Here is a 12,328-nt window from a genome sequence, read left to right as displayed (position 1 = left end):
CTACACTCAAGCTTACAGTTGCATATTTGTGGGTACACAGAAATGAGGAGAAATTGGTTTATTTTAATTTTTCTGACATGTCATGATCTTTCTCTTCTGTAGGGAAGCCTTGACCACTTAGACGAGGTGGCTGCGTTAATAGCAGCCACCATTCATGATGTAGATCACCCTGGACGGACCAACTCTTTCCTGTGCAATGCAGGCAGTGAATTAGCTGTCCTCTACAATGACACTGCTGTGTTAGAGAGCCATCACACGGCACTGGCATTTCAGCTTACAGCTAAAGACAGCAAATGCAACATTTTCAAGAACATTGATAGGTGGGTTTGCTGGAGAGAGGGAGCATGTGTGTGTGTTTGTGTGAACTGGTTGCTTCAGGACTTTAGTTTGGGGACGATCAAGAGCCTGCCTTCTAAACCAGGAAATATAATTTGAATTGAGACATTAAATATTTAACCTCTTCCAGAAAAAGTCTGTGATATTTTTCCCCCACCGTCTAGTTCTGTGTTTTGAGGCATCCAAGTTTTGTATCGCTAGGAAGCATATAAAGATAGTTGCTAGTGTTTTATGTACTGCATTGGCATGGTCTGGTTGGCAGCCCCTCCTCCAGCCAGACCTTTCATAAGGATGAAGGTGACTACTCCATGTGGGTGAGCCCATGAGCTGTGTTTTGCAGTGCTGCCTGGGAAGGAACAAGGAAAGGATAGACTGGTGAGCAAGAACTGTTTTTCTTTCCTAGAAATCACTATCGGACGTTGCGCCAGGCTATTATTGATATGGTTTTGGCAACAGAGATGACAAAGCACTTTGAGCACGTGAACAAATTTGTGAACAGCATCAACAAGCCGATGGCATCTGAGGAGACCAGCTCACCTGTAAGTGCCTTCAGGACTTTACGCCTCTGGGCGTTTCAGTGAAGTTTTTCCCAGATAGTTTTAAGTATCATTTTCATTTGCATTATGGTAATGCCCAACGCAATCCACAATAGGATTTATGACCTCACACCTCAACGTGTGAAAAAATACTTCCTTAAGCTTTCCATGTCTGGGCTCTGCCTTTAGGTCATTTAAACACCTATCCACCTTGTTTTCAAAGCTATTTTGTGTTCATAAAATGTGGAAGTAGCTGCTTTTGTATATGCAGTACTCTGTGCAGGGAGCCAGGTCAGCACCTGTGCCTGCGGTCATGTCTCTGAGCAGTGGGATTTGCCTAAGCTTGGGGCTCTGACAGAGGAAACCATGTAGTTTTGTTCCTCTGTGATCGGGAGGAACACCTCTGTTGTTTCATGAGATCTCTCCCCATTCCTGGTGGTGTCAAAAGATATCTCGGCTATTATTCCTGTCAGTTACATGCACCCTAGTGCTGTGTTTCCCATCTCAGGCCCCTCATAGCCTTCTTTTTTTTTGCTTCTCAAAGTCATCTCAAAGCTCAGCATCTGAGAGGGTTCTTTACAGCAGTGTTACCTAAACAAAGGTGATCTTATCACTACTTAGCGATAACAGTGCTTTATTACAAGCACACACACACACAAAATCAGACCGAAGTGAAGTTCAGTGGTACTAAAAAATAAAAGTGTCTTCTGTTAGTTCTCCACAACTCAACCTTTTGCTCTGTAGACTGACACGGATACAGAAACCAGTCAGGACTGGTGGGGCTTACAACTTCTGGGGCAGCATCATGTTGGTTTAACTGACCTGCCCTAGGGACTGCTGAGCTCCATTCTCGCAGCATTTTGAGCTGGAAATGACAAACGCAGCAGAACTTCACCGGCTCTGTGGGCACTTTGTGTTGTTACTGCCCAACACTTCCATCTCTGGAGGGCTCGCTGGAAGTGGCGCTGGGTCTGAATTTGCCTGATCTATCCTCAGTGCCAGCACTTCCATGGGACAGAGGGATGTGGTTTGGGCAGCAGTGGGGGCCTCTGATGCTGTTTCTGCTCTGTGCTCCCATCCTGACACTTCAGGAGAGTATTTCATGGGTTTGCCCTCATGTACTGGCAAAGACAGGACAGCAGAGATCCCACTTCAGTTCAAAGCATGCAGGAAAGTAACATCCACACCAGCATGCCTCGCTGTGTAGGATTAGCTGCTTTCAGATTTCCCTGCCTGTACTTACCTGTGGGCCAGACAGCCACTTGCTCTGGGCCCAGCAATTACTGAAATGCCCCCTGAAGTGGCACAGGGAAATCTGTGTTCTCAAACATAATTTCTCCCTCTGACAGGTTGTCTTCTGAATTTCTTCCTCCACCTCCCCTGTTTTGAAACCTCTTGTGTTCTGGCATCCCTGCCTTGTGCTGTAGGACTTAGATTCACAAGTGTCACTGAAACCACAGTGTTTCCAAGCTCTGGATGTATTTTGGGGGAATCTCACTTTTATCACATGCATTTCTTCTAGCAGTTACTAAAGAGCTTTTAAAAGTTCTCCATACGTTCTATTGCAGCCATTATTTTTTAAGCTACAGAAACCATTTTCTTTGATTCATTCTCCTTTATCTTACCATCTTCTGGCAAAGGCTATTTCAAAACTTACAGGAGTTGGGGAGTAATAAAAGTGCAGCACAAATCACATGTATTACAGATTTGTTTTTTTCACTAATATGAGGTTGTTCTGTTCCCTGTTGTTAACGGTGGCTCTTCCCATTTTTGATCTTGAACAGCAGTTTAGGAGCAAGTCTAATCTGGCAGCTCATTGTGGGCTACCCATGCTGAAGAAAAATTAACTGTTAAACATAAAGTTGGAAGATTAATGCCTGAATGGGCAAGAGTCACTGCAAAATATCTGCCCATAAACCTTCAAAGACATTAATTTAGCAGTGGTGGTAAAAAATATTTATGTTCAATTTTTGACTCAGAGTTGAATTTAGCAGTGAAGGGAGGCCATAATTACACAAATATATTATTTTGAGAATAGTGTTAATGCCATGTTGAGCTGAGGTGGAGGCTTTTTATTACTCAATAAGGAATATAATATACCTGTGCCCTTCTTTAAACTATTCAAGACCCAGATGATGTCACAGCAGACTTGTCACAAATACTCTGTTCTCTGCACCCATTCTCCATAGTGGTGAGTAGTAGTTCACCACTTGACTGCAGAGCAAGCAGAGACATTCTGGAGTCAGTATGCCACTCCTGTATTTTCCTACTGTTCATCTCCTAGATTAGCTGATACTTAATTTTAGCTGGTAGCAAAGACCAACAAGTATTCCAGGCCTAGGGTACAAATCCAGCACAAAAAAATGGCAATCGTAATTGAAAACATAATGGAACTGAGAGGCATATACTTGCTTTTCTGCCTCTGTTAAGAAATTTCAATTGTGCAAATCAAATCACCACTCTGTGCCTGCTTCAGTTTTCTCATCTGTGAATGAAAAACTGAAAACTGCACTGTAAAAACTCACCTAAATCAAGCAGTCCCCTACCACTCCTGCACCGAAGTTTTAAACACTTAGCAGAGATGATGCTGGTTTATCAGCTTGTAGTTTGTGGATGACTCCCCCACCATGGTCCTGTTCCCTAAAGGCAAGGCTGGGATGCAAAGAAGGATAACCTACCTGAGCTGATATGGAGCCATGACTCCTCTTTTCACAAACTTGGCTATTAATGCTGAGAATCTCCCCAGCTGCCATGTGGTGGCACTACCATTACCTACTTCACATGGCTCCTGTTCTCAGCCATCCCTTTCTCCTCCAACTTCCCGGAACTCTGCATGGAATGAGAAGGCATCAGGCTGGGTGCCCACTTACTGTATAAGCACTGCAGAAGTAATAATGATGCATTTACTTCTGATAGCAGGGATGCTGGCCACCAGCCCTCATAACCAACTCTGTTGCAGAGTGAAGCCAGTGACTGTGAATGTACAGCCAACAGAAAGAATTTTCCAGATAACCAGACACTGATCAAGCGCATGATGATCAAGTGTGCAGATGTAGCAAATCCGTGTCGCCCCCTAGAGCTATGTATTGAATGGGCAGGGAGGATTTCAGAAGAGTATTTTGCACAGGTGCGTATATTTTTATCATTTGATTATTATATTATTTAAGAAAGTGCATGTCAACTGGTCTGCTGTTCTACATGGAGTCTACCTGGCAGACCAGAAGTATAATTTTATTCCCCAGTCAGAATGGGACCTCTTCATGCAGAATAATTTTCTTCTGTCAACACTAGCCATTTGCTTACTGGGAAGCTTGTAGTACAGAATGGTGGAAAGCTTTTACACTTTTAGTTTTCTCCATCTAAATGAAACAAAGTGACTTGACCAACTTTTGCAAATTTATTTAGCTAATACTCAATCACCATCATCGTTCTAGCTTCTAGTTCCAATCAATACCTCCCTTGAACAGAGCTTGAAAAAGCAATTCCATTCCTGTTGAACCTCTCAACTGAATCATTGGGCTGGCCCTTCCTCTTTGAAGATGGTACCTAAACAATCATTACAGTTGGCAGATGGTGGAGCAGCTCAGTACTGCAGAAAAATGTTTATCCCATGGGACCCTGAAAAACAGAACTGGAAGCACAACATCCTTTCTTAAAACTCAGTTTTTCTAATACAAACACAGCAATATCTTTAAAGTGAAACACTCTTCTAGTGATTTGAACAACTCAAAGCTTCTTAGCTTTTATTTGCCACTAATGGCATGAAAATCTGCAGTTTGGGCTCAAAAGACAGGTGGGTGTTGCTACTATGCTTCCCATCCAAATTCAGATAAGAGACAATTTTTACTGGAAAAAAAAAGTGTAATGCCTAGTACGTATCTTTAATTTCATTTCAATCCTTATGAATAAATTTGTTCACTCGCTGAGTAAGATCAAGGCTCACTTGGGACATACCTCCCTAGCAGTGAAGGTACCATGCAAGCAGTCAAGCTGGTTTTAAATTGCCAGTCTTGGCCACTAGCCTACCTGCAGCAAGATGAGGTGCTGAGGACAGCTCTCCTCTTCATTCACCTCACCTGGTAATTTTGGGACTGCTTTGCTGCCACTTCCAACATTAGCTGCTGCCTAAACTACTTCAAATGTATTTTGTAAATAAAGTCCTACTGAGTTGGTTGGCTCTTCCAACATACTGACAGCAACACAATCGGCCCTCTTCCATCTGTGGTCACATAGTTAAAGGACATACTCATACTCCTGTTAGTCTTTTAACATAATACAAGCAGAGAAAAAGACAGCAACTTCCCTCTTCCTTAAGAGATAAATGGTTTGGAACAGCCTTCAGAGCTGTGGAAAAGATGAGTCTGACTGTCCTCTGCTAGAGGACTCTGAAGGTCTGTTTTCCAGTTTGGGCTGGTGTGCCCTAATCACCAGGTTATGGAGTTCTTTCTCACTGGAACTAAGAACAGTTGCCACAGTGCAGTAGCAGAGTACTTGTGAAAGGGAAGAGATGTTGATTTCAGTCCCTGTTCCAAAGGAACTAAAGCACAGGAAGCTAAAGCCATTCACCTGAGTTTTGGCTCACTTTGGCCCCCTACTGCAATTCCTCTAAACCCTGGACCTTTGCCATTCTAACATGAAAGCCAGCAAAGCTTCAGGGGCTAACTGGAGTTTTGTTTTCTTAGACTGATGAAGAGAAGAGACAGGGTCTGCCTGTTGTAATGCCAGTTTTTGATAGAAACACCTGCAGCATCCCCAAGTCTCAGATTTCCTTCATTGATTATTTTATAACAGACATGTTTGATGCATGGGATGGTAAGTAGTTCTGCTTCTTCTTCCTTGCAGACTAAAAATGAAAAAAAACTCAAGCTGGCCATTAATCCATTTTTCTCAGGGACAATACCTGCATTCAGTACACAATACCACACAGGACCTGAAGAATGATGCTGTTGAATCTGGTTTCTTTCACTGTACAGTGAAACACTTCCCACTTTGCAAAAGCTGAGTGCTTACCACTCTGTGTAAAGAAGGAAGGAGCAGGGCTTAAACTAAGCTTTTTCTATCTAGGTCTTTTGCTCCTTTAACAACGTATTTCTTCTGTAAAGCAGAAACTGAGATCACGGGGTTACATGCTAGGTCTAATTGGCTGAACTCAACATACTTTAAGAAATGGATTTGCTTGAAAGAAAGACTGGAAAGGAAAAAGAAAAAAAAAAAAAAAAAAAACAAAACACCTTTCTCCTTTTAGTATTCATTAGCTTACAACTGAAGGAGGGAAAGAATTAGGAGAATGCTAATTTCAGACAAAGCTAGGCTGTTCTGCTGCACATTCTGTGTATGTAGTACAACTGATCCTCCGCTTCATTTCAGCATTTGCACATCTGCCTGTTTTGATGCAACACTTGGCTAATAACTACAAACACTGGAAAACACTGGATGAGTTAAAGTGCAAGAGTCTCAGGCTCCCATCAGAAAACAACAACTGACACAAAAGGAAGACAAACAGACCTCTTGATCTACCAGTTTCACTGTGAATCACCATGCTAATTTGGATACAAGAGGGACAGTGTTTCCTTTCATGTGAAATTAAGACTGTGTGGCAAGAAGGAAATATTTTATCCATCACTTCTTAAGAGTCTCTGAATTCCACAGAAAAATGTTTTAGCAAAGACTATGTAATCCACATATGAATAAGAGCTCTTTGGAAATATCAGTTTGTGGCAGAAAAGGTACTTCTGAAACTAATTTCTAGGACTGAATTTGCATTTGTCATTGAATTTGCAATTTGTCAAACTGCATTTGCTAACAGTCCACACAATGGTTTCTCAGACACAAACATGATCTAGTCACCAGTAAAAGAATAGGTTGACAAACCCATAAAAACTTCCCAATTATTGTTCCAGTTCTTTAGCTCTTTCAACCACAGTTCTGAAGACAGCATGCAGAGTAGAACAAGCCTCAAAAACACATTAAAAACAAACCCCCTCTAGAGTATAAAATTGCTTTCTCGCCCTTCTTTTCTATGTAAAATTTCAGATTGAGAAGTCAAATTCCTTTAAAATTGGTTACACAATTGGAGAAAATAAGCATGTTCTGTATAGTTTGCGCCATCCACATTTTTCTATGCCACCTTAGAGCCATTACCATGTGATGTTTTGTCAAGTTTTACATGTAAACCATTGTGGCACTGATCAACCTCCCTTTTATATAAAGTGGTGTTTGTATACACGGTCATCAATTTTATTAGACTGATCTAAATTTTATGACAAGGCCATATATTGTGCTACTTACAGAAAGAACCTGTAACTTTTTTTAAAAAAAAAAGTTTCCAGGTTATAATTTGTAACAGCATTATAATTTGTACTGCTCTTTCCCTCCTAATAAAATGCTGTTTTGTTTGATGATGTAAAAAAGTATTTCAAAAGTTGTAAATAAGTAAGTTAGAAATCAAACATAGTTTGATTAGTTTTATTAGTTTTAAGATACAAAATTTATGCTAAAGCTTCCAAAGCACAAATGCGTATTTTTGTACATCTCATTTTAATCACATGCAGACCATGAACACACGTTCAAATTTTAAACTATTCTCAGATTATTCAGTTAATAAATACTAGCAGAATTGCAGTTTTTTTAACACTGCGCACTCAAGGCTGCAGGCAAGGGTGTCAAATCTGTGACTTCAGTTGAAGTAGTCCTTTGTTCATTAAAACGAAAGGTCCTGAGGCAGACTCTCTACCACTCCCCTACACTGTATCAAGAATCGAACCAAGTAAATTAAATAAATAAATAAGAAGCTTAGATTGCTGTGGAAGAAGTGACAGTGATTGTCGTTTACTGCGGGTAGCTTGCATAATGTACCAACCTTTTTGTATGTTTTGTACCAAGTTCTGAAAACAAAAGGAAACATTCGTAAAATGTATGTGCAGAGAAATGTATATAAGCTGTATTTTTGTTAGAATTGTAATAGAACCTTACTTTTGTCATAGCTATGGCAGGTTGCTTTGTATTAAAATGCTGCACTGTGTATATTTGAAGAATGGTGTTTCTGGTGAAGTACATATATTCATTATTTCTTATTATATATTGCAACATTTCCAGTGGATTTTTATTCAGATCAGATGAACCTCTGATTTTGATACAGGAAACTCTTTGCTTTTACTATTACTTTATTTAGAACTAGTGCTCTCAGTGGTTGTATCTCATCTATTCTGATGACTGAATGCTCACTGCAGCTTGCATTAGAGAAAAAGAATTTCACAAGTTTCAAAGCTTTGGCATATTAATTTATATTGTTAAATACAGCATCACTATAAGATCACGGCCATGTAAAACATTTCAATTCAGTATTTTTGTCACAGTACTGTCACAAGGAGGAAAATATCAATGGTAGAAGAAACCTTAGAAATAAAGTTCAGCCTCAGTTCTGTTACACGAGCTAAGGCGTTTGTGTGGAATCTGTGTTTGTTGCAAGATCCTGTGTTTCTTCCCCTGCCAGAGACTAAGTAAAATAGTAATTAGTATGAAGAGCTGTCCTGTTTAAGAGCAGAGGAAATAAGAATCTTCATGTACCACTTTTGTCAGACTTCTACCTGTCCAGCAGACTCACAGGCTGTTATTTCATGCTATTGTCAGTGCACAGATACAGCTTTCTCTCCCCTGTATAAATATTAAGGATATTTCTGATAGAGAGACTTATTTTCACAAGGTGAAGATACACAATTCTGCTTTATTGAGCTGGAAAAATAAATTTAAAAGGAATCAGAGAATATCCCAAGTTGGAAGGGACCCACAAGGACCATTGAGTCCAACTCCTGGGTCCCCAAAGGACCACCCAAAAGTCACACCATGTGCCTGACAGTGTTGTCCAAACATTTCTTGAACTCCATCAGACTCAGCGCCATGACCACTGCCCTGGGGAGCCTGTCCCAGTGCCCAACCACCCTCTGGGTGCAGACCCTTTCCCTAACCCCCAGCCTGACCCTCCCCTGTCCCAGCTCCATGCCATTCCCTCGGGTCCTGTCGCTGTCCCCAGAGAGCAGAGCTCAGCGCCTGCCCCTCTGCTCCCCTCGTGAGGGAGCTGCAGGCCGCCATGAGGCCTCCCCTCAGCCTGCTCTGCTCGGGGCTGAGCAAACCAAGGGGCCTCAGCTGCTCCTCATACATCTTCCACTCCAAACTGTTCACCATCTTTTCTGCCATACTTTGGAGGCTCTCTAATAGTTTTACGTCCTTTGTATACTGTAGCACCCAAAACCACACACAGTGCTAGAGGTGAGGCTACACCAGCACCGAGCAGAGCAGGACAATCCCTTCCCTTGATGCACCCCAGGGTAGGGCTGTCCCTCCTGACCACCAGGGCACACTGCTGGCTCATGTTAGCTTGCTGTCCACCAGAACCCCCAGATCCCTTTCCACAGGGCTGCTTCTCCAGCCTCTCATCCCCCAGTCTGTAGGTATAGCCAAGGCTGCCCTGTCCCAGGTGCAGAAATCCGCACTTGCTCTTGTTAAACTTAATGCAGCTGGTGACTGCCCAGCCCTCTAACTAGTCAAGATCTCTCTGCAAGGCCTCTCTGCCCTCAAGGGAGTCAACAGTTCCTCCTACTTTAGTATCACTTGCAAACTTACATAGTATGCATTTGAGTCCCGCACCCAGACCATTTATAAAAACACAGAAAAGTACTGGCCCCAAAATGGAGCCTTGAGGAACCCTAGACAGTGGTAGGCCATGATGTAACCCCATTTACTACAACAATTCAAGCCCAGCTCATCACCTAATTGTTCACTGTATTATGTATCTGTATTATGTATAATGTACGGGCATTTTGTCCAGAAGGATACTGTGAGAAAGTCTAAAAAATTGCTGAAACCCAAGAAGATTACATCAACTGGCTTCCCTGGGTCAACTCGATGGGTAACCTTGTCACAAAAGGAAATTAAGTTAGTTAAACAGGACTTTCCCTTTGTGAGCCCATGTTGGCTATGACCAATGACAAAGTGACAATGACAAAGGACACTAGATGGAAGTACAATTTCTAACCTGGTCTCCAATTCCGCTCACTGCACTTATCAGCGAGTGTCAAATTCTTATTTAACCAGAGTCAGCCAGTATCGCCCTACAGTGTTCATCGTTACGCTCAAAGTTCATGTGAAAAACTGTTCAATTCTTTCAACAAAAAGAACTTTAAAGGAGGAGTCCCTTAGGAGATCTATTACCAACAAAGCCTAAGAACAATGGCACTTTTGGTAGATATAAATATTTATACATGCATGTAGGACTATTTAAGACTGAATTACATCCCTGTAAAATGCACAATGAGTTTTGTGACTAGAACTGTTCGGTGAAATAAGTTTGTATCTCTACCAGGTATTCACTCAAAAGCAGTCACATAAAGATGAAATAGTTGTTCTCATGGTAAAGGGAGAAAAGGTAATAAAAGATGATGTTCATCCATTCTAGTTGTAACTGATGATAGCAGTAGCCTCTCAAAAAAATGGAAAAGAAAGTTTTATAAGCTTTCACTGTAAAGTTTTAGTAACAACATATATACACACTTTATGAACAACTAAATTATTTCCCAGTCGAAATGAGGAAAAAAAAGCCAGAGAAGCTGCTCTCCCCCAGTTTGTACCTTTCACAGAGTAGCTAAAAACACAACACTTGCTGGTGAAGACCAGCTAAAACAACGCATTAGATAGAGACCAATGGGCAGACCTGATGAACTGGTATTGTCTACTTTTCTTTCTTCCTCTAACCCTTGGTGTAACTTCATACGCAAAAATTCTACGAAAACTGTCTTTTTTTTTTTTGGTAGAAATTTAACTATGAGCCATCAGTGACTAAAGTCTTTCAGACTTCAGGTGTTAAGAAATAAATTACACAAAGCGGAATCACAGAATCATCTAGGTTGGAAGAGACCTCCAAGAACACGTAGTCCAACCTCTGACCTAACACCAACAAGTCCTCCACTAAACCGTATCACTCAGCTCTACATCTAAACATCTTTTAAAGACCTCCAGGGATGGTGACTCCACCACTTCCCTGGGCAGCCTATTCCAATGTCTAACAACCCTTTCGGTAAAGAAGTTCTTCCTAATATCTGACCCAAACCTCCCCTGGCGCAACTTCAGCCCATTCCCCCTCATCCTGTCACCAGGCACGTGGGAGAACAGGCCAACCCCCACCTCGCTACTGCCTCCTTTAAGGTATCTGTAGAGAGCAATAAGGTCGCCCCTGAGCCTCCTTTTCTCCAGGCTGAACAATCCCAGCTCCCTCAACCGCTCCTCGTAGGACTTGCTCTCCAGGCCCCTCACCAGCTTCATTGCCCTTCTCTGGACTCACTCGAGCACCTCGATGTCCTTCTTGTAGCGAGGGGCCCAAAACTGAACACAGTACTCAAGGTGTGGCCTCACCGGAGCCAAGTACAGGGGGACAATCACTTCCCTCTCCCTGCTGGCCACGCTGTTTCTGATACAAGCCAGGATGCTGTTGGCCTTCTTGGCCACCTGAGCACACTGCTGGCTCATATTCAGGACACTACCAACCAATACTCCCAGGTCCTTCTCTGCCTGGCAGCTCTCCAACCACTCATCCCCCAGCCTGTAGCTCTGCTTGGGGTTGTTGTGCCCTAGGTGCAGGACCCGGCACTTGGCCTTGTTGAACTTCATGCAGTTGGCCTCAGCCCATAGGTCCAGCCTCTCCAGATCCTCCTGCAGAGCCTTCCTGAGCAGGCTGACACATGCATGTATCTTGGTGTCATCTGCAAATTTACTGAGGGTGCACTCGATCCCCTCATCCAGATCATCGATAAAGATATTAAAGAGGACTGGCCCCAGTACTGAGCCCTGGGGAATGCCGCTAGTGACCGGCCTCCAACTGGATTTGACCCCATTCACCACGACTCTTTGGGCCCGGCTATCCAGCCAGTTTCTAACCCAACGAAATGTACACCAGTCCAAGCCATGAGCAGCCAGTTTCTTGAGGAGAATTCAGTGGGGAAGGGTGTCAAAAGCCTTGCTGAAGTCAAGGTAGACCACATTCACAGCCTTTCCCTCATCCACCCAGCGCGTCACTTTGTCATAGAAGGAGATCAGGTTCGTCAAGCAGGATCTGCCTTCCATAAACCCATGCTGACCGGGTCTGATCACCTGGCTGCCCTGTAAGTGCCATGTGATGACACTCAAGATAATCTGCTCCATGAGCTTCCCTGGCACTGAGGTCAAACTGACAGGCCTATAGTTCCCCGGGTCTGCCCTCCAGCCCTTCTTGTAGATGGGCGTCACGTTTGCTAGCCACCAGTCAACTGGGACTTCCCCCAATAGCCAGGACTGCCGATAAATGATGGAAAGCAGCTTGGCCTGCTCCTCTGCCAGTTCTCTCAGTACCCTCGGGTGGGTCCCATCCAGTCCCATCAACTTGTGTACATCCAAGTGCTGTAGCAGGTCACCAACCATTTCCTCATGGA

At 42.9% G+C, this 12,328-nt stretch overlaps 1 protein-coding gene across 10 annotated transcripts in view; it reads left to right on the top strand.

Annotated features, from left to right (window-relative positions):
• Window positions 1–8,462, top strand: part of PDE8B (phosphodiesterase 8B) — a 95,483-nt gene extending 87,021 nt beyond the window's left edge. For 8 of the 10 annotated variants that reach the window (XM_038170603.2, XM_072030902.1, XM_038170607.2 and 5 more), the window contains 5 exons: window positions 103–320; window positions 740–875; window positions 3,832–3,999; window positions 5,555–5,684; window positions 6,240–8,462. In XM_038170603.2, coding sequence (XP_038026531.2) covers window positions 103–320; window positions 740–875; window positions 3,832–3,999; window positions 5,555–5,684; window positions 6,240–6,355 — 768 coding nt within the window. In that variant the 3' untranslated portion in view covers window positions 6,356–8,462. The remainder of the gene's footprint in view (window positions 1–102; window positions 321–739; window positions 876–3,831; window positions 4,000–5,554; window positions 5,685–6,239) is intronic. The other 2 variants (XM_072030905.1, XM_072030907.1) reach the window with 2 other exon arrangements.
• The last annotated feature ends 3,866 nt before the right edge of the window (window positions 8,463–12,328 follow it).

This window comes from Anas platyrhynchos, chromosome Z (genome assembly GCF_047663525.1).
Source record: "Anas platyrhynchos isolate ZD024472 breed Pekin duck chromosome Z, IASCAAS_PekinDuck_T2T, whole genome shotgun sequence".
In the NCBI taxonomy this organism is placed as follows: Eukaryota; Metazoa; Chordata; class Aves; order Anseriformes; family Anatidae; genus Anas; species Anas platyrhynchos.
Note: the sequence above shows the minus strand (reverse complement) of the source record. Positions and strands in the feature narration are given on the sequence as shown.